The 27,171-nt window shown below is 39.0% G+C and overlaps 2 protein-coding genes across 2 annotated transcripts; one reads left to right on the forward strand and one right to left on the reverse strand.

Moving 5' to 3' along the window:
- Window positions 1-4,665: 4,665 nt before the first annotated feature.
- Window positions 4,666-12,783, reverse strand: LOC134000485 (von Willebrand factor A domain-containing protein 7-like). The gene is made up of 17 exons (XM_062439825.1): window positions 12,586-12,783; window positions 11,889-12,096; window positions 11,170-11,255; window positions 10,950-11,043; window positions 10,470-10,598; window positions 9,879-10,065; window positions 9,606-9,775; window positions 9,226-9,338; window positions 8,299-8,415; window positions 7,696-7,899; window positions 7,448-7,583; window positions 7,141-7,293; window positions 6,919-7,011; window positions 6,640-6,749; window positions 5,971-6,135; window positions 5,432-5,755; window positions 4,666-5,121 (listed from the first exon to the last, which is right to left on the reverse strand). Exons 1-17 carry the CDS (start codon window positions 12,781-12,783, stop codon window positions 4,666-4,668), a joined length of 2,943 nt encoding a protein of 980 aa, XP_062295809.1.
- Window positions 12,784-20,267: 7,484 nt separating this feature from the next.
- On the forward strand, window positions 20,268-26,576 carry LOC134000495 (von Willebrand factor A domain-containing protein 7-like). Its single transcript, XM_062439836.1, is given in 14 exon segments — window positions 20,268-20,297; window positions 21,234-21,441; window positions 22,187-22,272; window positions 22,399-22,492; window positions 23,048-23,160; window positions 23,458-23,571; window positions 23,940-24,143; window positions 24,256-24,391; window positions 24,529-24,659; window positions 25,319-25,483; window positions 25,694-25,869; window positions 25,871-25,940; window positions 26,330-26,482; window positions 26,484-26,576. Coding segments are annotated over 14 exon segments (1,773 nt in total).
- Window positions 26,577-27,171: the final 595 nt, after the last annotated feature.

The following is a 27,171-nucleotide window of genomic DNA, read 5'->3' on the forward strand; positions in this document are numbered from 1 at the left end:
TGATGTGCTTTATACAGAATTTGTGCGGTTTTGAACTCTACTAGATCCCAAAATTTCAGTGTCTGTGATTTTATGAACATTGCATTGGTGTGATCATAATAACCTGCTTTGTTCACTATTCTTATTGCTCTCTTTTGCATATTATATATTGGCTGTAGGTTGCTTCTGTAGGTGTTTCCCCATACTTCAACACAATAAGTCAGATATGGTAACACAAGTGTACAATACAGTGTTTGTAATGATTTATTATTTAATATATACCTTGTTTTGCAGAGAATCCCTACCGAGCGCATTAATTTAGACCTAATATATTTGATATGTGGTTTCCAGCTAAAGTCATGGTCGATAATTACTCCTAAAAATGTGCTCTCATTTACTCTTTCCAGTTTAACACTATCAATCATTAATTCAATCGAAGTATTCAGTTGTTTATTCGTATTCCCAAACACCATGAATTTGTTTTTTTTTATATTTAATGATAATTTATTTGCATCGAACCACAACTTTAGCTTCCCCAATTCTGCTGCGGCAGTCTCTAACAGCTGCTGAAGATTCTTACCTGTACAAAAAATATTTGTATCATCAGCAAACAGTACATATTTAAATATTTTGGAAACATTGCATATGTCATTTATGTACAATATGAACAGTTTTGGTCCCAAAATCGACCCCTGTGGTACCCCACAAGTGATACTTAAAAGAGACGATTTTGTATCCTGCACCTCCACAAACTGTTTTCTGTTTTCAATGTAACTTCTGTAGATGTGAAGCTTCTATTCAGCTTCAGCAGTCTGAGTTAGTCATATCAAGTGATATCTGACATATTTACAGTCTTTTAAGCATCAAATTCCCTCTATGTGTTTCCTCAGACAGTGTTTAGCTGTTGAGCTCGTTGGAAATATAATAACACGAGGAGTGACTTTGTCAGTAAAGAGATATTCATTTGAATAATTTGGATGGCTGAAGCTTTATATTAGCTCCAGATAAACTTTTAAGTAAATTCTTGTACAGGACTGTGGATTTTGGTCACAATCACTTGCAATGTAAGTGAATTATGAAGGAATCTTATAATGGTCAGTATCAACAGGAGGAATTAATATGGCAAGACACAACTATTTCAATGTTAATTTGGGCAGCTGACTGTTGTTCTAATCCTACTGTCAGTCTATTATCACTGCTGTTTGTTGCAAAGTCAAGGGCAGTTGCACACTGGGGGGAATCCCATGGGAGTCAAATGATTGCTTCATGTAACCAGTGATGTCAGGTGAGATGTGACGTCATGGTCGTTGAGGATAGCAGAGAGTCCATTTAAAGATGCTGTGACACCACTGACAGTTCCTCACTCCATCTGAGTCGTGGATAATGTGACCTCATCCACTAAACATATGATATACTTTAACATTACTTTCATAGGAATTTCTCTTTGCTTTGGAGAGATTTGATTTGACTTTGTATATATTTTTGTTTCTGTTGAGCTCTGTCACTTCCTAAAATCCACTGCCATTCACTTTGCAAAACATAGCAGTGATAATAGTCTGATAGTAGGATGGAAAGGTGGCTCTGACTTACACACACATCATATACGTGGGATCACCATCACAGCCAATAGGTGATATAATGTGTCTGTGTTATTATACACTTGCAGCTCACATGTTATTTGTACATGTGCATATAGGATGATTGCAGGCTGTTAACACGCTGTAACAGAGAGAAATGTAAGCCCAAAAACTACTAAGTAAGTGATGTGTTTCAGTGCCACCTCTCTCTCTCTCTCTGCTCTGCACACACACACACACACACACACACACACACACACACACACACACACACACACACACACACACACACACACACACACACACACACACACTGCAGCACTGTTTCTTAAAGCCCTGTGTGCACTAATGGAGCAGCAGCACCCTCTGTTGGTGACAGCTGAGAAGAAAAAGCTTACAGCACCTGGTATTCCCAGGCGGTCTCCCATCCAAGTACTAACCAGGCTGGGCGTGTTTTTTTTATTATCAAAAATATAAATTGTTTAACAATGCTTATTATTTACAAAGAAATATGATACAAGACCTGCAGCCAAAACCTTTAACATTGAAGACTCCAGACACCCAGGTCAAAATAATAAAATAATTGAAAAAGCAAAATGACATGAATATGTGCACGACCAAATGATTATAAACTCAATTAATCTCTTTATTACTATTTTTTCTCTCTCCTTAAAGACCTGCAGCCAAAAACACTCTTCTTCTTCTTCTTCTTCTTCTCCTTTTTCTTATTCTTCTTCTCCTTGTCCTTCTTCTCCTTCTTCTGCTTCTCCTTCTTCCTCTTCTTCTTCTTCTGCTTCTCCTTCTTCTCCTTCTGCTTCTTCTTCTTCTCCTTCTTCTACTTCCTCTTCTTTTTCTTCTCCTTCTTCTTCTTCTTCTCCCTTTTCTTCTTCTTCTCCTTTTTGTATTAACAGCATAGGTTAATAAAGCGTTATTATACGTTATATTAACCTATGTTAACCTGCAATGCAACAATTGACATGGCTTAATTATTCAAAGACGTTTGAGATTTTCAAAGTAGAATTAAAAAATCCTCTGTTGCACCTGTTTTCATTTACACAGTTATTATTAGTAGATCACCCGCAAAACGCACGCAAACGAGACGCGCAATCTATTGCACTGTGCACGCAATTTAGTACCCACTATTCGGGATCTACTAAGAATAATTGCGTAAATGAAAACAGGTGCAACAGGGTGCAGACAGCAGTATTTAAATGAGGGTTTTGTGTCTTAATGGAGAGTTTGGACGAGCAGAAAGCTGCAAGAACAAAATGAAATGACAAATATATTGAGTTATAACAAAAACTAATATTACCAGAAAAACCCACATATGGGAGAGTATTTGTGACGAAGTCAATGCTGTTAGTAAAACCACAAATATTCCACTCCAAAATTATTAACACAGGTGGAAAAACTCTGTCCTGTGTGTATTCTGTCATTGTGCCTCCGTCTCCTCCTCTCCACAGTAACAGAAGTCATCTGTGTGCAGTGTGCAGCCGGTTAATACCTGTCCTTCAAAGGTATTATTTATAGACACAGTTAGTGTCAGAAATAATACCTTCAGGTTTGGTAAATTACAATGCGCGTGCTAAATAACATATTTGCATTTTCTCCTCCCTGTATTTTGCACACTGGGGTTGAAACGTCTCATATTACATATTCATTATGGCAAACAGTGGCGTGCATTTTGGGGGACAGGTGCTCAGTGAAAAATAAGGGCACTTTGTGCGGCATGTGGAACTGCCGGCTGCCTTATTATAGCAGTGTGAGACACAAAAAAACATTACTGGCACATGTTGGATGTAATTGCATATTTATTTATGTCAATATGTTAATATCAATGGACTATAGCACTGATCAGTCAATCACTGTTGTCTTATTTCTCTGGAATATACACACATGGAGAGTTGTTTAGCAAGTTAGGCAGCTACAATGATAAGAAACATATGTTTTTTCCTGTCAGAACAAAAGAAGTGTACAAAGTGTCATTTTGAAGTGAGGAGTGAAGAGTGAGCATTACCATTCTCTTAAGCAGCATCCTCCTCGGTGGTCATCACGTCATATCTATTATTGATTTGGGCTAACGTCGCTACAGCTTGGCAACTGAGGCTTAGGGGGCAAACAATACACTCGAACTCGATTCATTTATATGTGTTACCTGGCTGGTGAGGCAGGGGAGGAGGTGTGTGTGGGCTGCAGCTGTGCACTGCTGCTGCAACGCGCCGCAGTTGGGCGCATATTGGGGCATTATTATCACACGCTTTTAATTGTCGAGCATTTATAGATTATCACATACACATACAGTACACTGTTAAAAAAAAAAAAAAAAAAAAACTAACTTTCAAAAGGGCACTTGCTTGGTCCAGAGGGCAAAGCAAGTGCGGGTGATGACAAGTTTGCAAACGTTTCTACACACGCAAACCTTTAGTAAATCAGACCCTAAGTGTTTAAAACAAAACAAAACAAAAACGTTGTATGTCCATTTCTCATAATCACATGGTTCTATATTTATGTTTGGACCGTCAGAAATATAATTGTAATTTTTAATTTGATAAAAAATGTTTATATGTATGTTCAATAATATTTTTTACTTCATCCTTTCAGATTTGTTTTTGTCTCATGAGTCAAAAAAGACAAGTTATTGTAATTTGATGTCAAATATTGGTGCTATACTGTATGACAATACTTCGTTACATTGTTCTGCTTAATGACATCAACGTTCTACTGAAGCATGAATCCCGTTACACGGGTTAACAAGGAAACGTGAAATGATCAAATATAACAGACAGAGAGACATTTAGACACAGCACCACATGGGCAGAGGGTCTTCTAATGGTCCTTTTCTTAATGTCACACACTGTCACATGATCAGCATGATGTGATATGCTTTAAAATGCCTTTATTTTGTTTTTGTAGTAGATCAGCTTGCACATTTGCACACATTTTTACACACGCAAACCTTTAGTAAATCAGGCCCCAAGACATTACTATTAACTAATGACAGAGAAGTAGTAGATGGTCTATTTCCTACAATTAATGGTAATACATTATAAACACACCACATGAAAACATGACATAATATGCTAGAATTTTCACATTGCATTCATCCCTGTCACTTCCAAAGGAGAGAAACCACAACACTGATGCAGAGACAACGTGATATGCTCAAAGTGTGCCCTCCAGTGGATGTTGGGTTAACTGTGTGCCCTCCAGTGGATGCCGGGTTAACTGTAGTCACAGGTGCAGTTGTGGTAAGTGTTCTTGCTTGCCCCACACATGTGCCCACATTTCCTACGTTGTCCACAGCAGCCAGCTCTACAGTCTGTGAACAGCAGGAGGCGGTGTAGGAAACCATTGTAATGCTCTCACCCCCTGCTCCAACAGCTGTGCTAGTATTGAGGGTACCATTTCCTTTTCGGATGGTGATTCTTTCAATGCCAGTCCCATTGATGCCATCGGTAAGGTTAGCAATGAATTCCCATTGGGAGGAAGCACAAAGTGATGAAGAGAATGGACAGTTGGCTGATGTACTGACTACCTGGCACCCTGGACGGTTAACATCTGTCACCTGGAGAAACAGAAACAGGAGTGGGAGAGGGATAAAGAACAATAATAGGACCATGGCAATTCATTAAAAAAAACTATGAAATATCACTAACAGTGATATCAAATCAAAGAAAAACATGAGAATCTGTTGTTCGGCCTCATTTGTTTGCAGTCAACATACATTATATGGTATCTGATTTAACCATTATTCATTATAGCTGATTTGCCAATAATATATTTCTATTGAGAACTACCACACAGAGTAATGTTTGGCACAAAACTCTTATCAGGCTCTTAATTGTCACTAAACCACCTCTATCATTTTCTCTTACCTTGGCAGCAACAGAAAACCTGAGGACAGCATAGTTGATGTCAGTGGCAGCTGCATTTTCTACTTCAATCGTTAGGGTCACGTCTGTTCCTGACTCAGCACTGGCTGGTACCGTCAAGGTTACAGTACCATTAGCTTTACCTCCACTGCCTGCTGCTACAGTGACAGTGCTGGGTGAAGCATTAGGATAGCGACGGTCGTTGTTGGCTCGCATGGTGAATGTCTCAGTTGCACTGTCATTAACGACTCCATTGACCGTTGTGGCGACTGTGAAAGGGATGGAGATGGTGGAGCCTGGTTCTATGTTTGTGTCGTTGGCTTGGGTCTGGAAAAGTGGAAGCAAAGGATGAAAAAAGCAGATAAAGATAAGCAGATAGAGAAATGTAAACAGTTATTTTTGTATTGTACATGATATTTTGATAGATGCTGTTTTGAGCAGCTGAGAGAAGCAGAGCAGATGTGGTTTTTCAAATAATGATCCTATTGGTACAATATGAGGAGTTTATTTGAGACAAAAAAACTGAAGGATATTGAGCTCACAGTAACAGAGATGCTGGAGGTCTTGATCTGTGTGGAGGCCTGCCTCTGGAAGCTGGTTGGTGTTGACCTGGGGGTGGAGCTATTGTCCTCACCTCTCAGGCGAACAACAAACTCACCTGCTGGGACGCCATTGAAATGTATAAGAAAGTTACCATCTCCTAACTCCTGTGGATGAACAGAGAGAGAAACACAAATGTCACAGACAGTAACGTGAAATGGTAATAATATAAATAATTTTAATTACTTGCTACATTTCTAGGACTATGTGCGTGCAATCTCATTGATTTGTCAATGTTGTAAAAGTCTACAACAAGCCAATTAGTAGTGATGAGGAACATACTTATGTTGCATACTTGCTCTATGAATTAAACTTTGCCCATAAAATGCCATAAATAGTTAATTTCAACACAGTACAACAATCAACTTCTAATACAAAAAACCTGCTTGAGACAGATAATCCATCTGTATTTGGCAGCCAAAATGTTTTAAAGTCAGTTGGCTGTTGGAAAATGTAGTGAGATTAACCTCAACCAATCACTTCCTCCAAAGTAGGGAATATGAAATATTTAAAAACATTTTTCAGTTTTTGTTTGGAAAATGGTAAGCAATATATAATTTATTTGTAATTATTCAGTGAATCTCTCTTAGTTTATTAAACATAAGACATGCCGCCAATGATCCGTTGACCTGTGTTGGCCCTGAGCTGTCAAACAGAGTCACTTCTGTGACCTTTACGGTGTCACTTTCTGTTACAGACACCAGGAGGCTGACATTTCCCCCTGACAGTTTTGGAGAGAGATATGAATAAAGTTAGTGAGTATCATTTCAACATGAACAAAATGTACACAAGAAGATTGAGGGGCTCTGAGATAGAATAGCAAGGTTGATGGTTTCACTCATAAGGAAAGTGCAAAAGACGGGAAATGACTATGAGCGTAAAATTCTGACCTGAAAGAGGACGTCCCTCCTTCAGACTGAAGTCCCCATGGGCTCCCTCGTGTGCTTCCATAAGGTTATAGATGAAGTCCACCGAACTTTGACCTGAAGTACACACACAAAACAAATGAGTTGGGCACCATTCACAATGGCAGACACAATTATAGATGAAGACCTTCAAAATATATGATCTTCTGTTTGAACCATTAAATTATCACCCTCAATGCTACTGACCTATGACCTTAATGGAGTAGGAGTCATTTGAGTTAACACTGATTTTCCATGACCCTGTTTGATTGTCAGTGTTGAGGCGTAAAGAGCGTAGGTTTCCTACTGTGGTGAAAGATGCCAGAGGACCACCAGACTGACTGGAATTCTGAGATACACCTGGTGGCAAAGAGAACATATGAAATGCTATATTCAAGATGTAAGTAAGCCTTATTTAAGACATTACTATCTTTATCAAAAACAGATGAGCCTACTGCTAATGAGATTTGTAGGAAATTATAACAGGTCTTAATGTGAGAGACCATAACAACACCTGTGGAGCTGGTGAGATCAAAGGTGAGAGATGAGGCTCCTGTGATGTAGGCTGTCATGTTCCTTAGTGAACCATCAACAGTAAATGTGAAAGTGTCAGGCTTTCCAGGATTCATCACTACCTGAAAAATTGTGACCTGAAAGGGGAAGGGACAGGAACAGCACATTTATACACACTGAGTACCGTCTTCAGTCAGGCATGAGTTTACAGTGCCATTTTCATTGATGACTTTTTATACAAAGACTTACCACAGCGCTAGCTAATGAATCTGCAATAACAGTGGTAGCCACAGACAGATCTGACTTGGTGACTTCAATGGCCTGACCTCCTGAGGCTTGGGCTAGGTCATGGTATAACTGAGCATCTGACTGGGTAAGTGAACGTGGAGACAGACCTTGAATTCCTCTGCGGCGCCTTCGACTGGAGGTGGCGTCTGTCAACAGGAAATTTACCTAAATGTGTGAGGGTAGAGTTACAAATCTGAAATAAGAAGTTTATAAATGAATAACATTGTTTACCATTAAAGGAAAAAGCAATTTTGTGACTTACAGCATGTATACTGTTTTATCATATCCTTCTTTCTATGGGATGCATTGACAGTGAAGAGTAATGTGAGGGGATAGTGGATAATTAAAGACCATCATTGGTATTTCATACTGTTAATTTAGAGACTGATTTATTTTTTGTATAATTCAGTTCATTTAATGGTTTAATTTGCAGTGCATTTAGTTCAATCATCAGTTAAGCACTATATCTGCCACCAGGTGGTGGTGTAGAGTCAATAAGAGACGAGTTGTAAAAGCACAACCTACTTAACATTAGGAATGGTGATGAAATCACCTTTCACTTACCACAGACCTAGTGCTCTCTATAAGGGCTGTGATGGTGCTTTTTAAATAAGCATCTTTGGCTGGAGCGTCAGTGAAGACAAAGATCTCAGAGGAGGGTGGAGCTCCAGTCAAGGCAAGCTGTCAGCCGCATATAGAAGGAAAAGCAGAGTTTTTTTTTAAACTAAAAATGAAATGGAATAAAGATATACTCGGTTAACTTTAAATATGAACTACAAGTGGTTTTGGTTGATTGTGCATCTATTTGTTTAGTAAGTATGTCAGGGCAACAATTCAATTGTATGGTTTAGTAACTTTAAAGCTACCCTTACCTTTGTTACATTTTTACAATTTTTTTAGTTTAGTTTAAAATGCTATTAGTAAGGTAATGGCACTCTAAAATGTTAAAGAGATCCACCAGGCATAGAAACTAATCATTATTCCATTCTCATAATATTCTGTGAAAACTCTGACCAATCATATCATTCGGTCCGAATGATATGATTGGCCAAGCGACCTGCTTATTTTCCCCTTCCGCATTACGCAATCGCGCGCACCCCCACCCGGAAGAGAGTCTGTTGGGTATCCACAGCATTATAATACATCCATGATCCACGGAGATAGCCGTAAACAGACAGTAGCGACTGACAATGACCGACAAAAGCGGGTCACAGCTTCCATCTCCAGTCGCTCACACGGGGGAAAAAGAAAACTATATATATATAGTGCGCGTTCACAGGGGAAGGGAGTACGGGGGTGGGACATAGGAGGGAGGGAGGGTTGTTGGTGTTCAAGTTTTTTCAAAGTGCTGTGTGAAATGCAAGAAAGGTAAGAGTTGCTTTAAGAGGTGTCCTATCATGACAAAATTATGATATTGTGTTGTTGCTTGTTCAAATTGAACATTTGATTATTGCAAAGCAGTTCATCATAATTGTATCATTATATCAACACCTGCAGTCCAGACAGGCTCAACTCTGGGATGTCTCCTCCTCCACTAGCAGACAGCTTGTTGATGCTGTCTTTGAAGACGTCTGCATTGGTTGTCCTAATTAGAGGTCCAAAACCTGGATATAGAATGAAATATGACTCCAAACATGTATTATTATGTTTCCTTTGGCTAATGTGAAATTTAGTATACACACAAAGTCAACAATGAGGAATGTGTAATTTAATTGTGTTTTTTCATATCTGCAGCAGAACTAAGTCTGCTTTATCTGAAAGCAGAAACTGATACATAAATAAAAACAGGCGGCATATGCTTGAGGAAATTAAACTTGAACAATAACAGTCCACACTTCTCTGCAAATACTGTACCTCTGTATGATACTCACCTGGGTCATTGAAAGCTACCAATATGTAGGCAGACGGCTCTTGCAGGGTTCCCCTTTTTCTGTCAATGATGTCGAAGGAAACTCTCTTAGCCTCGGTTATGTCATCACTCATACTGCCCGTGGTATCAATGACAAAAGCTAGCACAGATGACTGGGAGAGGCCCATCAGTCTGCAGGAGCACAAGCAAGACAAGACATTAGTATTTCTTCATATTATTAGCAGGCCTTTCTTATCTGGAGCCCCACTGCCAATAAGTAAAATTTGGGCCATACTGCAGGAAGTTATTTTCTCCGACAGCAACTCTGATGTCCTCCAGTAGCTCCATAGATGCCTCCAAAGCTACATCAGTTGCATTGTGGTGGAAAGAGGCATGATCGGATGAAAGATCATCCTTATTAATGCCACCCACTGGATCCCGTCTGCTTGTCCAGTCAAAAAAACCTCCATGACTGCATTTACCTTTGAGCAGAGAGATAAACAAGCTCAGATTCTGCAACACCCTGAAGCATATTCATGATCATCACAGAGATGTCATCATTCATCAGTGGAGAGCAGAATTAACTGATCATGTGGGAATATTGTACCAATATCAACACTGAGATGCTTTATTTAAACTTCACCCAGGTGTGGAGAGATTTCAACTGAGACAATACACATTTTAATGATGGTTTAAAAAGTATGTCCCCTGCAATAGGCCAACACTTTCTCTGATTAAATTTTTAATATATCTGATGACGACAACTTCACCACTTCTTTTGAGTGTAGGCTAAAGATAAATATTGCTAACATAGATATGTTGGCTGAGGACTAATTGTGGAACACTTTATTACAATTTGTACAAACTAATGTACACTTAAAGTTACCTGCAGGTTTTGCTGAGGAGAAAAAGCTGAAGTAGCCTGTAGTGAGAAGCCCTTTCTGCTGCAGCTCTGGCAGAAGATTGTCATCACAATTCCCTCCTACACAGCTCCTACAGGTTGGGGTATTTGGGCCTGCAGCAAATTGAGCAAATAAGATAAAAGTAAACATACTGTAATATAAATGTGGTTTGAAAGGAAATCATTAGTTTTACAAACACATATGTGATAAATTACATTTCAAATGTATGACTAATGGACTTTTTGTCATGTGAAATACACAGGTAAGTAAATGCGAACATGTAGTGCAGGTACTAAGCTATCGATGTTGAGTGAAACAATGTATGTGGGTGGATATTTGTCAAGTGACAGGTGACAGACAAGGTGACTGTGTGTCTTGTGTGATTTACCACTCAAGATTCTGTTCACGCAAGAGTTGTTGTGGACAAGAGTTACTTTAGAAGCCAATCAGTGGCAGGATCCTACCTGCCAGGTTTTCAAAAGGTTGGTCAGGTCTGATCAGGGTGCTGTAAGGGGCCGTGTTCCCCATCTCCACCCAGTTACTGTGGCTGTAGAAGTCCTTCATATACAGAAAATTACATATTATTAACAAGACCAACATCACTTGTTCTGATCATGCTTCTTATCTCCAGAAATGGTTCCATCCTTCAAATAGATTGGGGACAAAAATAACCATCAACCTCACCTGTAAGGGGTGCAAAATTTGTCCAAGAGTCCACCTGGCTGCTACAAAGTTTTCCTTTTTTACACTGGCCTTCACATAAGACACACCTAAAGGGAGAACAGAACAGAGGGAGTTGCAAACAAAAGCTGCACTAGGCAAGATGTGAAAATATACTAATGTCCCATTACATTTTATTGAGATGTATCAGATTCTCCTTAATTGTTATTCTGTTCTGGTTTGTGTTCTCTCTCCACATGACCAACTGACCAGGCTCCTGCTGCTGTAAGGGCGGTCTTTCCATGAACGCATGACATGAAAGACGGGGGAGAAGTTGTTTTGCCACACTCTTAGTTAAGGGCAACCTCTTCCGGTCGTAGCGGGATCTGGCGATCTCTGTTACGACAGCAGGCCAGAAAAACTAGCTAGCGCCCGGCTACGGAGGCTAAATAAGATCTGTCTGTGGACAGTTAAGCCAGCTAGTACTGACGCAAGATATGCTGCAAGTGAGAAGAGATGAGACTGGGTCGTCCGCAGCAGCTATTTAAGGTAGGTGGCACTCTTCTGAGGTCTGCAACGAGGCGTGCATCCCATAGTGAGACATCGAAAGAATATTATGAAAGAGAAACCCTACATTTGAGGCTTTGTGTTCAAAATATTATAAATATGGGATCTAACTCTTCTGATGTTGGGTTTATTGGATTTTAGAGGTCTTATGACAGAACACAACATATGAAGTGTACCTGCTGTGATGAGATCCCGTCCTCCCTCGAAGGCCTCATCAACAAAATGGTGTATGTCACTGAATATAAACTGTATGTCCACCTTTGCGTTGCCAAGGTACATTAGGGTAATGGAACTTTGGAATTTGAAGCTGGAGAGGAGAGAAGTGGAAGTGCCTATAGAGTAGCAGGCCCTTTGCACCTTGCTAGGTGACAGGCTGTCATCAATCTGAAGTCAAAGAAGTGGTAAAAATAACAGACTTATTAAAACATAAACACTCTACTCTTGTGCCTCTGTGGTCTTTGTTCTAAAACTTCTACACAGACAAAAAGGTGTACCTTAAGAGGAGGCTAGATTGCTAACAAGCAAAATGGTCTACCACAATGGAGTACCTCCAGGAATGTTTATTATCAAATGTCATCAGAAATTCAGTACCTGAGATAATGTTCCTTGTTTAAAATTCAGTCATAATTATCAGTAATTATACAATCTATTTATATATAATCTGCCAGCATCATGTGCAAGAAACTGACCCTAATTTACTCCTGTAAGACTGCATGTGTGATGCCCTCACCCCGTGATGGGAAAATTGGTGTTAGTATAACAGAACAAAATTATAATGAGGAAAAATATCTGATTGAACTCTTGAAACTTGCAAGATATATAATCTATGTATTTCTTTCTGTTGGCGTGTTTCAGTGTAGTTTTCCAACTTACAACCAAGCTGAAGTCCTGTCCCTTGGAGACAGCAAGGTCTCGGCAGACCTCAGCTGTCTTTCGAAGGATCGCCCTTTGTGTGATGTGACGGTGAGTGATGGAGTTCCGAGAAGCCAAGAGTGGTTGGAAGCTGTGAGCAAGGTCTGGAATGGAGAGGACCACTGCCACCAGGAGCATGACTGTCTGTCTGGCAGTCATGATGGTGGAAGAGCAGGAGAACAAAGTACAAATCTGGGTGGATATTGTTTGAAATTCTCCCCTTTCTGCCTGTTCTCAACTCTTATCTTCACCAGTTCTTACTTTCTCTAAAGCTATTGCCCACACTACAAATCAGTTGAAGACAAGTAGGTACAATCTATCTGTCAGTTTGGTCACACAGGGAGGTTACTGGCAGTGGACCAGGTGTAACATGGCAACATGAGGCCTGTGGAAAGTAGTAGAAAAAGAAGTTTAAAATGTTTACAAGAAATTACACAATTAAACAAATGAATAGCTTATACATTCAATATTAGATGTTTTAAATTTTAGGGTTTGACAGTGAAATATTGGTCAGTGAAATATGACCATCTTCTGAAATGTTTAACATGATTCACATGAAAATAAGGTCAACATATAATGTATTCAAATGCTTAAAGTAAATGTTAATTTACTTATAAAAAATAAAAACATATTTAAAAATTGATGACACGACAAGATTTACAAAATGATATGTGTAAGATCACTGCTGCATTGCAATGCAAATATTACAAATATATAAAAGATGCAAATTCATTTTAAACACTCTTACCTTAATGTATTGTGTACTCTGCCTGTAATATTATTCAGATGTTGGCACAGCTTCAGTATTTCAATGTTTACACACAGGTAGAATGTATTATATGTAGTCCTATGTGTTTCTCTGAAACCTATCTGAGTGTATCTGAGTATGACTGTGTGTATCGGTGTATTTAAGAAACAGTGGGTGTATGCCCTTATTCCCTCCTCTTCCGTCTGACATGAAAGATTTGTCAGGTGGATTAGAGTTTCAATGAAGAACTCCCACATACTTCATATTTTTTCTTGAGAAAATGGGTGTGAGTGTGCTTATTGTAACATTCATGCATCATTTTATGACAGTTTAGGCCACTAAGCCCTTGTGTACATATAGATAGAAGATAGATAGATAGATAGATAGATAGATAGATAGATAGATAGATAGATAGATAGATAGATAGATAGATAGATAGATAGATAGATAGATAGATAGATAGATAGATAGATAGATAGATAGATAGATAGATAGATAGATAGAAAGTCTTTATTGTCATTGTACAAAGCACAACGAAATTGAGATGCCGTCTTTAAAGTGCAGAAACAAAAATAAATAAATAATTGCCATTATTTAATGCAGTTTAGTGCATTTATGGCTTTAGCGTAAAAACTGTTTTGAAATCTATTTGTGCGTACTCTCAATGTCCTGTAGCGTTTGCCTGAGGGCAGTAGCTCAAAGAGCAAGTGTCCTGGGTGAGATGAGTCCCTGAGAATATGGCGAGCTTTCCTGAAACAGCGGGAACTGTACAGATCTTTCAGGGAGGGGAGAGGGCAGCCGATAATCTTCTGGGCTGTGGTGATGACCCTCTGGAGCGCTATCTTCTCTGCAGCTGTGCAGCTGGAGAACCACACAGACATACAGCATGTCCAGTTACAGGGCAGGTTGCCAGATACAATTGGTGAGCACAGATTTGCTCTTCACTCACCTCCTTTGCCCTAAATGCTTGCGTTCCTCCGATGTGTCCTGTTGTCTTTGATCCGTTTGAGCCTGTGTCATTATCCTTATTAGGAGAGGTAGTTCATAATTTGCAACCTACACATTAGATATTAGACAATATTCCCTCTTGTCTACTAAAAAACGTTTTTAATACTCTTGTGTCCAGTATTCTTGTTTCGATAAATACCTCTCTGAAGGGTGTGTCCCAGCTGCTTTTAAAAATGCTGTAGTGCAACCTCTGATCAAAATGAAAAATCTGAAATATCTTTACTCTTCTGTTCTCTTTTACTGCAGGCCAATCTTTAAATGACCATTTCTGTCTAATGTTTTGGAGAGAGTAGTTTTTTTTTAATTGCAAACATTTTTAGACAACCCTGGTAATCACAAAAAGTTTCAGTTTGGTTTTAATCCATGCTGTTGTACTGAAACAGCTCTTTTAAGATGGTCTTCTCTTAACTGTTGATTCAGGGAACTCTTGAAAGCTAGTGTGATGCTTTTAGACTGCTGCTGACACTGTGGATCACATGATTATTTTATCACATTCTGAAGAGTGCATAGGCATCCAAGGTTCTGTCCACAAATGGTTCCAGTCCTACCTGAGTTCCAATACCAAACTCCCAAATTTTTACCATGAATAAATATAGATCAAGGCTCCGTAGAATGATTAATTTATGTTTATTAACATAGTTTTTTGTTGCCGTACAACAAATGGCAGCAATACTGACCTTGCACCTCATTCTTATCATAGCATCTTTTTTTTCAGCCCACAACAAAAGTAAGAGTATGCCCATATATGGGTCATCAGGCGATTACCTGGGTTTCACCAGAAACGTAAAACCTGTTTATTATGAGCTGCTGAATTTCTTGGAACTCCACCTAAATGCCTTAACCTGACTAATATTATGGTGCATAACAATAACATGGAAAGCTGCCGATGTAGCTGCCAGTATTTTCTAATTGTCAGCTTGGACACACCTTCCCATTCCCTTAAATGAGAAGTGTGTCCAAACTTTTCACAGTATGGACTGGTACTAATTGTACTATAGCTTAAAGCTATGGTGTTTAGGTTTTTATGTAATTATGGCATACTTCAAATTATTCTGATGGTACATTAATGTCAGAAGTCCAGATCAGGGCCAGAGGATGTGTCTGGATTCTTCACCAACACTTAAATAAAACTTAACTCAAATAACTAATAGAGGTCTGAAAGTTGCTCAATAAGTTCGATGCAAAAAGATCAGCTCTTAGTCAAGTTCATGTGGCAGATTGTCAAATGGCAAATGTCATGTTTAGATCTACAAGAGGCCTGCGAGGGAGTCAAAGTTAGGTAGACAGACTTTATGCTGACATCCAATTAGTGAGATCATACTGAAGAGTTACCAGAAGGAGAGGGGTCCCGTATGCAATACAGCTCTTCCATGGAACAATGCAAGGTCTTCACTTATAAGCAAAACCTTACTGGAGAGTAATGGGATAAGTAGAGAGCCAAAACTGCTGATACCATCAAACACGGGAGAACAGTGAGGCCGTCTCTCATTTGTGCTCACCCCTCCCTCTGACTGCTCTTACACACTCACAGGATAACATTGGTTATTTTACATGACTGAGACTACCTCTAATGTTGTACATGCATATGACTGGTATATAGGTTTACATGAGTATATGATAGATAATCTGAGTAACTAGGTTTACACAAAGCATTTTGTTATACAGACGTATGAAAGTTTCTCCACTATACAGCACACCAGCACAATGTGAAAAAAAGTCAAAGTGAGCATGGATTCCTCTAGATGCATTTGGCAGATCTTGTCCGTCCTCATGCCCTTCATTGTTTATGGATCTCACCATGATTTTTATCCTTCATCTTATTTGTATCCACCTATCCTTCAGGTGTCCAAACACATCATGATTCATCACATGTTATTTCTACACAATGAGAGTACTGGCTATAATCAGTGTGAGGTTCTGTGAGTATGACTCTCAGTTGCTCGGGTACATGGACATGTGTGCGCACACACACACTTATATATAAACAGTATATCTTCTGTTTAACTTTAAGATTACAAAATTGGTCAAAAGTGTTATTTATGTAGCAGCAGATAATGTATTATATGATGGCAAGTTTTTTCCACTACGGTATATGTGTTTATAGAAAAATTTGACAATCCTTGTGAAAATTGGTTCATATAAATGACAATGGGCCAGATGCAAGAACATGTTCATATTTTTTTTCTGAAATCTGTTGTACTTTTTTGTGAGGTGGAATGTACAAGTGTGCCATGTCGGATTCATCAAACACTCGTATCACCAGGAAACAGTCATAAATGGCCTTTGTAAACATGATGAATCTCACCTGTTGTAAATGAAAGCGCTTTCCTGAGAATAGGAGGTTAGGAGGTTACATCAGAGCTGGCCCAGATCTACCATACGGGCAATCTGGGCAAGTGCACACAGGCCCTTTTCTCCAAAAGGAAATAAGAAATTTTTTTTTCTCCTTCTTTTTCTCTCTTGATGTTGATAATTATTGTTGCTTTCATGCGAAGAAAGTCAAGTCTCATGATTGACAGTTTCATTTCTCATTTTTGACAGCTGGGCAAGTGATGATTGGTCAGCATGTCACAATGCACGGTGGTTAGTTTGTATTAACTGGTGTGGGGAAAAATTGATCACTTTGCAGAAAATGGACAGTGCCAGCTGTAACCAAAAGCCCAGTGGATAATCCAAAAGGAAGAGAAAGTGAGTGAATAAAGTTTTATTTGCAGTAAAGAGGCTTTCTGTGCTCTCTTTGATACCTTGAGTTTGAGTCTGTGAAGGAGCTGGACTTTGAGCACTTGATCTCAAGAAAGAAGAACCTCTAATGGTAAGAACCATTATTCTGTGTGTACATTTAGTTGTACTATCTGTGGTGTTGTGCTGTGTGGTTGGGTGGTTTTCAGAGAACAGAACACTAATATTACCATCTTCTTGAGCCATACATTGATTTATGAGTGCAGCAGTATTTCAGCACTTGGTTTATTGAAGTGTTCTCTGAAAGCTTCATTAAGGATTCATCTTGCTGTTTATGTGACTGATAATGAGGTATTCATGAATGGCTTGTTGTGCAGAAATGTCTCTGGTAGAGACTAATTATACCAAGATACTGTGAAGAGTCTGAATATGAACACTGTGTGAGGGTTAAGAGGCTCATTTGGGGCCAAATCTCTTTTTCTTATTAAACCATATGGGATCAATATCATAAAACAATTTTATTTAGCTGAATTAGTCTTTTATTGGATTAACCCATTATTTCCATTTCTATTAGTGCTGGTCATTTATGAACAGTATGTAAAATTGAACTGGTTTTTAAGTAGCAAAAGTAATTGGGAGAAATGGGAGGGGCCAAGGGGCCGCTGCGGCCAAAACGCACAGAATTTCGAGTCACTCCGGTCCTAACAGGTGTAATCTCACTCCAAACTTTTCATGAAACTTGAGAGCCCTGCAGTCAGTGATCACTGCACACAAAATTAAGTCGATACAATTCGATCCTGTTACACCTGCTGCTGGTCTGCTGTCAGCACAGACCTGCTAACACCCGGAGTGACAACGCAGGACAAACCGGCAGAAGAAGTTGGAGACAGCTCGACGTCTCTGTGTCTTATTTGTGCTGATAAACTAAAATAGGCTACATCACTCCGCAAAGTATAGCTACCCTACCGTGCTTGGCTGTCTGGTATCCTTTAGTGTTGTTTGGTCTTGATACCCACGTGGAGGTGTTACATGTTCATTACTTGATTATCATATCTTGCTTATCTATATGATGTCAGAAATTTCAGTTCCTCCAAAAGACTTGATATCGTTGGCACCCTGCCGTTAGACAATAAGACAGTAACAGTCATGTTTTATTGCTTTGGGGAACGACAGGTCGGTTGTGCGTGACAGGTTCGACAGGTTTGCATCACTCGTAAATTTTGTTTGTACCTAAGAGAAAATCCAAAATTGTGGCCACTTAATGCCACAATAATATGGCCAGATCGTCTTGTCAGTCCTGTCAGAGTTCCAGCGTTCTTAGCTCAGTTTATATTCTTAGTGTTATTGACCAGTTTTGCCTTTTGGATTCCAAGTATTGCCTAGTGATTTTGGATTTCCTGGTTTCTGACTTTTTTGACTGATTAAACAGCTTGAGAACTCTTCATCCCTGTGTCCCTGTCTCTGCATTTGAGTCCACCTGGTCTGTGCCTGATAGTGAGTCATTGGACATAAACTAAAACAATGTAGTTCAGCAGATACTTTTAACCATTGTGTTCACATACTTTCACCTCCTCCCTCCTGATGAGTAAATTGGCATTCTGTGTGGTACTCCTGCCATCAGTGTATTAATGGCTGTGACTGGGTGAATGTGTCATGTAGTGTAAAAGCGATTTGTGTGGGCAACAGACTAGAAAAGTGTTATATAAGTACAGTGAATTGACTTAATTCATTTCCCACAAATATGGGGAGGACTCAAATAGGCCTACATATAGTTCTGTATTTAATTCATTTCAAAGCAGGCCTACACAGGTCAGTGGATTTTTTTTTCTCTTTAAAAGTGTTTTATTATAACAGGTAATATGTCAGTTTTCTTTATTGTAGTTCTATAGTTTCATTAATGCAGTATAAACTATAGTTTTTTTTATATGGTATAAATACATATAAAACTGTATAGGTTTTGCTATTTGACTGGTATTTTAAGGCTCCAGTTATTTTTATTTGGTGAGCGGGGCAAAAATGGCTCTTTTGATAGTAGTAGTTGCAGACCGCTGGTATAGGTACCCGCATATGAAAGCTGTGATCAGATAGATAAGACATCACAAAACAAAGAGGCTGAACAATCTACACTGAAAAGAAACAATGTGCAGTATGCACAAACTAGACTGGAATGCTTCTGAATAGTGGCCATCCTTGAATGGTAGGAAGTCAACCGTTTCAATCACACAGGTGTCATCAGAAAAGGCATGCTGCTGTGTTACTTAACATACCAGAGGTCGGACTTGGGCTACACCGTCAAATACTATTCATGCCATTGTTAAGGATGTGCAAAGAGTTTTTAAAAAATATAAACGAAAGAAGATGCACAGGGCATGAAGACAGAGAACTCTGTGATGGTTTTAACATATATTAGACATTTCAAATAGGACCTTATCTTTGGACCAACCATTCCTTTTGGCCCTTGTGGCGATTCGTATGCTGCTTTGGGGAACCCTAACCCTGGGCCTGTTAAATTATTAGCTGGAATATTTTTTCAAAATAAACCTATTCAAAAATGTATAATATTTGAATCAAACAAAAGCTTGTTTTTTTTTTAATGTTCCTAATTTTCTTTGACATAGTGGAAAACATTTTTACTTTCCCTCCACGCAAAAATGGGCCAGTCGGCAAAAGTCAGATGCACAGAAAAGAGGAGATGATAATAGAGGTGTGAGAGACTTGATCAAAACAGTCTCAGAATCATAAGGGTTTGAGGTAATCCGATGAAAACCACAATATTTCTGCTGTATGAAAGTTGTAAATCGGACAGATGAACATTGGAAGAAGGAAACTGTGAATGTGGAGGCCTGACATTCCTCAGCTATGCAAATTGGACTGCTTACATTAGTAATTATGTTTGTATTTGAAACAATCAGGGTAATATTGAAGTAATGTAACTGTGCTGTGTGGTTGGATGGTTTTCAGAGAACACTAATATTATCATCATCTTGAGCCATACATTGATTTATAAGTGCAGCAGTATTTCAGCACTTGGTTTATTGAAGTGTAGGCAGACCTGCTCCCTGCTGAGCTCAATTTATTCAGCTTTTGACCAACAGGTGTGTGATTTGACACTTCAGCTTGACTGGAAGCTCAAAATAATTAAGGTGGATTTTAATGGGCAGGGTGGGTAACATTGGGTGGATGTGGTTTGTGCGGCGAGACAGTGTCCATGAGAGCCAGTGCCCAGGGGCCCCTGGGGGTACTAATCCAGCCTTGCACATAAGACTACATATAATACAATCTACCTGTGTGTAAACATTGAAATACTGAAGCTGTGCCAACATCTGAATAATATTGCAGGCAGAGTACACAATACATTAAGGTAAGACTGTGTAAAATTAATTTGCATCTTGTATATATTTGTAATATATGCATTGCAGTGCAGCAGTGATCTTACACATATCACGTTGTAAATCTGTCACGGTCTGTTCTGCTCTTCTCCTGCTGCTGGTACATTTCCATTCACCACACCCGTGCTAATCAGCCACACCCACCTAATCAGTTAACTCTGTTCACCTGGCCACTCAGCTGCACCCCATCTGTAATCAAGCCTGTACACAGACACACAGACACACACAGACAGGCTGTGTTCGAAACCGCATACTTTCCTACTACTCGTACTAACTCTGACGTCATTTGAAGTATGTAGTGTGTTTCAACTGCGTAGTATGCGAGAAGTTCCTGGATGGTTTACTAGATTCATAAATAATACTTTGCTTGTTTTTATTTACAGATAAGAGTTCAATCAGATATTTTTCCTCATTATAATTTTGTTCTGTTATACTAACACCAATTATATATCTATTACTATCTTACAGGAGTAAATTAGGGTCAGTTTCTTGCACATGATGCTGGCAGATTATATATAAATAGATTGTATAATTACTGATAATTATGACTGAATTTTAAACAAGGAACATTATCTCAGGTACTGAATTTCTGATGACATTTGATAATAAACATTCCTGGAGGTACTCCATTGTGGTAGACCATTTTGCTTGTTAGCAATCTGCCCTCCTCTTAAGGTACACCTTTTTGTCTGTGTAGAGGTTTTAGAACAAAGACGACAGAGACACAAGAGTAGAGCGTTTATGTTTTAATAAGTCTGTTATTTTTACCACTTCTTTGACTTCAGATTGATGACAGCCTGTCAGCTAGCAAAGTGCAAAGGGCCTGCTTCTCTATAGGCACTTCCACTTCTCTCCTCTCCAGCTTCAAATTCAAAAGTGCCATTATCCTAATTAACCTTGGCAACGCAAATGTGGACGTACAGTTTATATTCAGTGACATATACCATTTTGATGATGAAGCCTTCTAGGGAGGATGAGATCTCATCACAGCAGGTACACTTCATATGTTCAATCAATCAATCTTTATTTATATAGCACAACAAAAGTCATCTCAGGGCACTTTACACATAGAGCAGGTCTAGACCGTATTCTTTAATTTAATTTAAAGAGACCCAACATTCCCACATGAGCAAGCACTTGGCGGCAGTGGCAAGGAAGTGATGTTGTGTTCTGTCATAAGACCTCTAAAATCCAATAAACCCAACATCAGAAGAACTATATTGGATCCCATATTTATGATATTTTGAATACAAAGCCTCAAATGTAGGGTTTTGCTGTTTTAGAGAACAACGCCTGGTCAGTTTTTGTGTTACAAATAACTAAATGTGGAATATGCACAAACCACAGATGGCTAGTATAACTTCAGAGGCCAGATAGTTTTAGGTATGGAGGAAGAGAATAACAAATATGTGGTAAATAAATGGGAAAAGTCAGCAAGACAATTAAGCAAGTTAATGGTCCCAAACATTAACAAAAAAAGAAAAGAAGATATAATCTGCTTAGTGTCAGGTGGAGAACACAGTCGGACAAAATGTCAATAAATGGGATTTTACGCTAACACTTGAATCTTTTCCTCTGATAATGGGAAGATTTCCCAACAATGACCAAACCAGAACCGAATAACAATTAAGGAGAATCTGATACATCTCAATAAAATGTAATGGGACATTAGTATATTTTCACATCTTGCCTCGTGCAGCTTTTGTTTGCAACTCCCTCTGTTCTGTTCTCCCTTTAGGTGTGTCTTATGTGAAGGCCAGTGTAAAAAAGGAAAACTTTGTAGCAGCCAGGTGGACTCTTGGACACATTTTGCACCCCCTACAGGTGAGGTTGATGGTTATTTTTGTCCCCAATCTATTTGAAGGATGGAGCCATTTCTGGAGATAAGAAGCATGATCAGAACAAGTGATGTTGGTCTTGTTAATAATATGTAATTTTCTGTATATGAAGGACTTCTACAGCCACAGTAACTGGGTGGAGATGGGGAACACGGCCCCTTACAGCACCCTGATCAGACCTGACCAACCTTTTGAAAACCTGGCAGGTAGGATCCTGCCACTGATTGGCTTCTTAAGTAACTCTTGTCCACAACAACTCTTGCGTGAATAGGATCTTGAGTGGTAAATCACACAAGACACACGGTCACCTTGTCTGTCACCTGTCACTTGACAAATATCCACCCACATACATTGTTTCACTCAACATCGATAGCTTAGTACCTGCACTACATGTTCGCATTTACTTACCTGTGTATTTCACATGACAAAAAGTCCATTAGTCATACATTTGAAATGTAATTTATCACATATGTGTTCGTAAAACTAATGTTTCCTTACAAACCACATTTATATTACAGTATGTTTACTTTTGTCTTATTTGCTCAATTTGCTGCAGGCCCAGGTTGTGACATGCAGCACAGGTCTGCCAGCCTGGATTTGAACCAGGTTCCATTGCATACTTGACAAGCTCTCTTAACCACTCAACCACCTGCACGCCACATTTGTCATTGTTGACTTTGTGTGTATACTAAATTTCACAGTGGCCAAAAGAAACATAATAATACATGTTTGGAATCAGTCATATTTCATTCAATATCCAGGTTTTGGACCTCTAATTAGGACAACCAATGCAGACATCTTCAAAGACAGCATCAACAAGCGGTCTGCTAGTGGAGGAGGAGACATCCCAGAGTTGAGCCTGTCTGGACTGCAGGTGTTTATATATTGATACAATTATGATGGACTGCTTTGCAATAATCAAATGTTCAATTTGAACAAGCAACAACACAATATCATAATTTTGTCATGATAGGATTCCTTTTAAAGTTACTAACCAATACAATTTAATTGTTGCCCAGATATACTTATTACTAAACAAATGGATACACAATCAACCAAAACCACTTCTCATTCATTTTTAAGGTTAGTCAAGTATATCTTTATTCCATTTCATTTTTAGTCTAATAAAAAAACCCTGCTTTTCCTGTTTTATATGTGGCTGACAGCTTGCCTTGCCTTGCCTGGAGCTCCACCCTCCTCTGAGATCTTTTTCACTGACGCTCCAACCAAAGATGTTTATTTAAAAAGCACCATCACAGCCCTTATAGAGAGCACCAGATCTGTGGTAAGTGAGAGGTGATTTCATCACCATTCCTACTGTTAAGTAGGTTGTGCTTTTACAACTCGTCTCTTATTGACTCTACACCACCACCTGGTGGCAGAAATTATATAGTGCTTAACTGATGAATGAACTAAATGCACTGCAAATTAAACCATTAAATTAACTGAATTATATAAAAAAAATCAGTCTCTAAATTAACAGTATAAAATACCAATTATAGTCTTTAATCATCCACTAACCCCTCACATTACTCTTCAACTGTCAATGCATCCCATAGAAAGAAGGATATGATAAAACAGTATACATGCTGTAAGTCACAAAATTGGGTTTCCTTTAATGTCACATTTGTAACTCTATCCTCACACATTTAGGTAAATTTCCTGTTGACAGACTCCACCTCCAGTCGAAAACGCCGCAGAGGAATTCAAGTTCTGTCTCCACGTTCACTTAGCCAGTCAGATGCTCAGTTATACCATGACCTAGCCCAAGCCTCAGGAGGTCAGGCCATTGAAGTCACCAAGTCAGATCTGTCTGTGGCTACCACTGTTATTGAGGATTCATCAGCTAGCGATGTGGTAAGTCCTTCTATAAGAAGCCATCAATGAAAGTGGCACTGTAAACTCATGCCTGACTGAAGACGGTACTCAGTGTGTATAAATGTGCTGTTCCTGTCCCTTCCTCTTTCAGGTCACAGTTTTTCAGGTAGTGATGAATCCTGGAAAGCCTGACACTTTCACATTTACTGTTGATGGTTCACTAAGGAACATGACAGCCTACATCACAGGAGCCTCATCTCTCACCTTTGATCTCACCAGCTCCACAGGTGTTGTTATTGTCTCTCACATTAAGACCTGTTTTAATTTCCTACAAATCTCATTAGCAGTAGGCTGATAGTAATGTCTTAAATAAGGCTTACTGACATCTTGAATATAGCATTTCATATGTTCTCTTTCCCACCAGGTGTATCTCAGAATTCCAGTCAGTCTGGTCCTCTGGCATCTTTCACCACAGTAGGAAACCTACGCTCTTTACGCCTCAACACTGACAATCAAACAGGGTCATGGAAAATCAGTGTTAACTCAAATGACTCTGTTTGACAGCTCAGGGCCAACACAGGTCAACGGATCATTGCAGGCATATCTTATGTTTGATAAACTAAGAGAAATTCACTGAATAATTACAATTACATTATATACTGCTTTCCATTTTCCATACAAAAACTGAAAAATATTTAAAATATTTTATATTCCCTATTTTGGAGGAAGTCATTGGTTGCAGTTAATCTCACAACATTTTCCAACAGCCTTCCAACAAAATTTTCATAAAGATTTGGCTGCCAAATAGAGATGGATTATCTGTCTCAAAGGTTTTGTGTATTAGAATTTTATTTTTTGTACTGTGTTGAAATGAATTGGAAGTAATTGTATGTAGCAACATGGATGAGCTTTGTATGACAGGCAATAATCACTGCATTCATGACTTGTGTAGTTAATAGGCTAAGATAAAAACTCATATGTGACTCTTTGAGCATTATCATTCATTTCAAGACAAAGCATGAAAAGAAATTTGGCAAAGTTTAATTCACATAGCAAGTCTGCAACATAAGCACTACTAATTGGCTTGTTGTAGACTTTTACAATATTGACAAAGCAATGAGATTGCAGGCACATAGTCCTAGAAATTCTTTCTATTGTGATCATCTCATGTTACTGTCTGTGACATTTGTGTTTCTCTCTCTGTACATCCACAGGAGTTAGGAAATGGTAACTTTCTTATACATTTCAATGGCGTACCAGCAGGTGAGTTTGTTGTTCGCCTTAGAGGTGAGGACAATAGCTCCACCCCCAGGTCAACACCAACCAGCTTCCAGAGGCAGGCCTCCACACAGATCAAGACCTCCAGCATCTCTGTTACTGTGAGCTCAATATCCTTCAGTTTTTTTGTCTCAAATAAACTCCTCACATTGTACCAATATGATAATTATTTGAAAAACCACATCTGCTCTGCTTCTTTCAGCTGCTCAAAACAGCATCTATCAAAATATCATCATGTACAATACAAAAATAACTGTTTACATTTCTCTATCTGCTTATCTTACCCTCATCCTTTGCTTCCACTTTTCCAGACCCAAGCCAACGACACAAACATAGAACCAGGCTCCACCATCTCCATCCCTTTCACAGTCGCCACAACGGTCAATGGAGTCGTTAATGACAGTGCAACTGAGACATTCACCATGCGAGCCAACAATGACCGTCACTATGTTTATGCTTCACCCAGCAATGTCACTGTAGCAGCAGGCAGTGGAGGTAGAAAATGCAGCTGCCACTGACATCAACTATGCTGTCCTCAGGTTTTCTGTTGCTGCCAAGGTAAGAGAAAATGATAGAGGTGGTTTAGTGACAATTAAGAGCCTGATAAGAGTTTTATGCCAAACATTACTCTGTGTGGTAGTTCTCAATAGAAATATATATTATTGGCAAATCAGCTATAATGAATAATGGTTAAATCAGATATAATGTATGTTGACTGCAAACAAATGAGGCCGAACAACAGATTTGTCATGTTTTTCTTTGATTTGATATCAATGTTGAAGATATTATACTGTGATATTTTGTGGTTACAGTTAAGTGAACTAATGTGTCAAAGTTTGGTATAACAGCTATTCATGTTAAAATACCATTCATAGTTTTTTTAATGAATTGCCATGGTCCTATTATTGTTCTTTATCCCTCTCCCACTCCGGTTTCTGTTTCTCCAGGTGACAGATGTTAACCGTCCAGGGTGCCAGGTAGTCAGTACATCAGCCAACTGTCCATTCTCTTCATCACTTTGTGCTTCCTCCCACTGGGAATTCATTGCTAACCTTACCAATGGCATCAATGGGACTGGCATTGAAAGAATCACCATCCGAAAAAGGAAATGGTACCCTCAATACCAATACAGCTGTTGGAGCAGGGGGTGAGAGCGTTACAATGGTTTTCTACACCGCTGTTCACAGACTTTAGAGCTGGCTGCTGTGGACAACGTAGGAAATGTGGGGGGCAAGCAAGAACACCCGATGTTAACCCGACATCGACAGGAGGGCACACTTTGAGCATATCACATTGTCTCTGCATCAGTGTTGTGGTTTCTCTCCTTTGGAAGTGACAGGGATGAATGTAATGTAGACTACATTGTTAATATGAAATTCTAGCATATGATTTCATGTTTTCATGTTGTGTGTTTACAATGTATTACAATTACCTGAGTGAACTAGACCACCTAATACATCTCTGTCATTAATTAATATTAATCTCCTAATGTATAAATAACTTTTGTATTTTATTTTGCTGCCTTGCATTTTGAATGTAAAAAGATTGTATGCTTCATTAATGGGTCATTAATGAACATCTGCTTTTACAGATTTCTTTATATTTCTGGCAGCAAATAGATTTGCACCACATTACAGCTATCATAGCTGAGGGCTGAAGCCAGTGTAGCCCCCCTGGGACCAATTCAAATAAAACTAAGAGTGTTTAAACGGACATGTGGAATCAGAGCTCGAGGATGAAAAGACAAATAAACCTCACCATCTTCTTCCATGACTTTTTTCCTGTTGAA

This window comes from Scomber scombrus, chromosome 2, assembly GCF_963691925.1.
Source record: "Scomber scombrus chromosome 2, fScoSco1.1, whole genome shotgun sequence".
Lineage (NCBI taxonomy): Eukaryota > Metazoa > Chordata > Actinopteri > Scombriformes > Scombridae > Scomber > Scomber scombrus.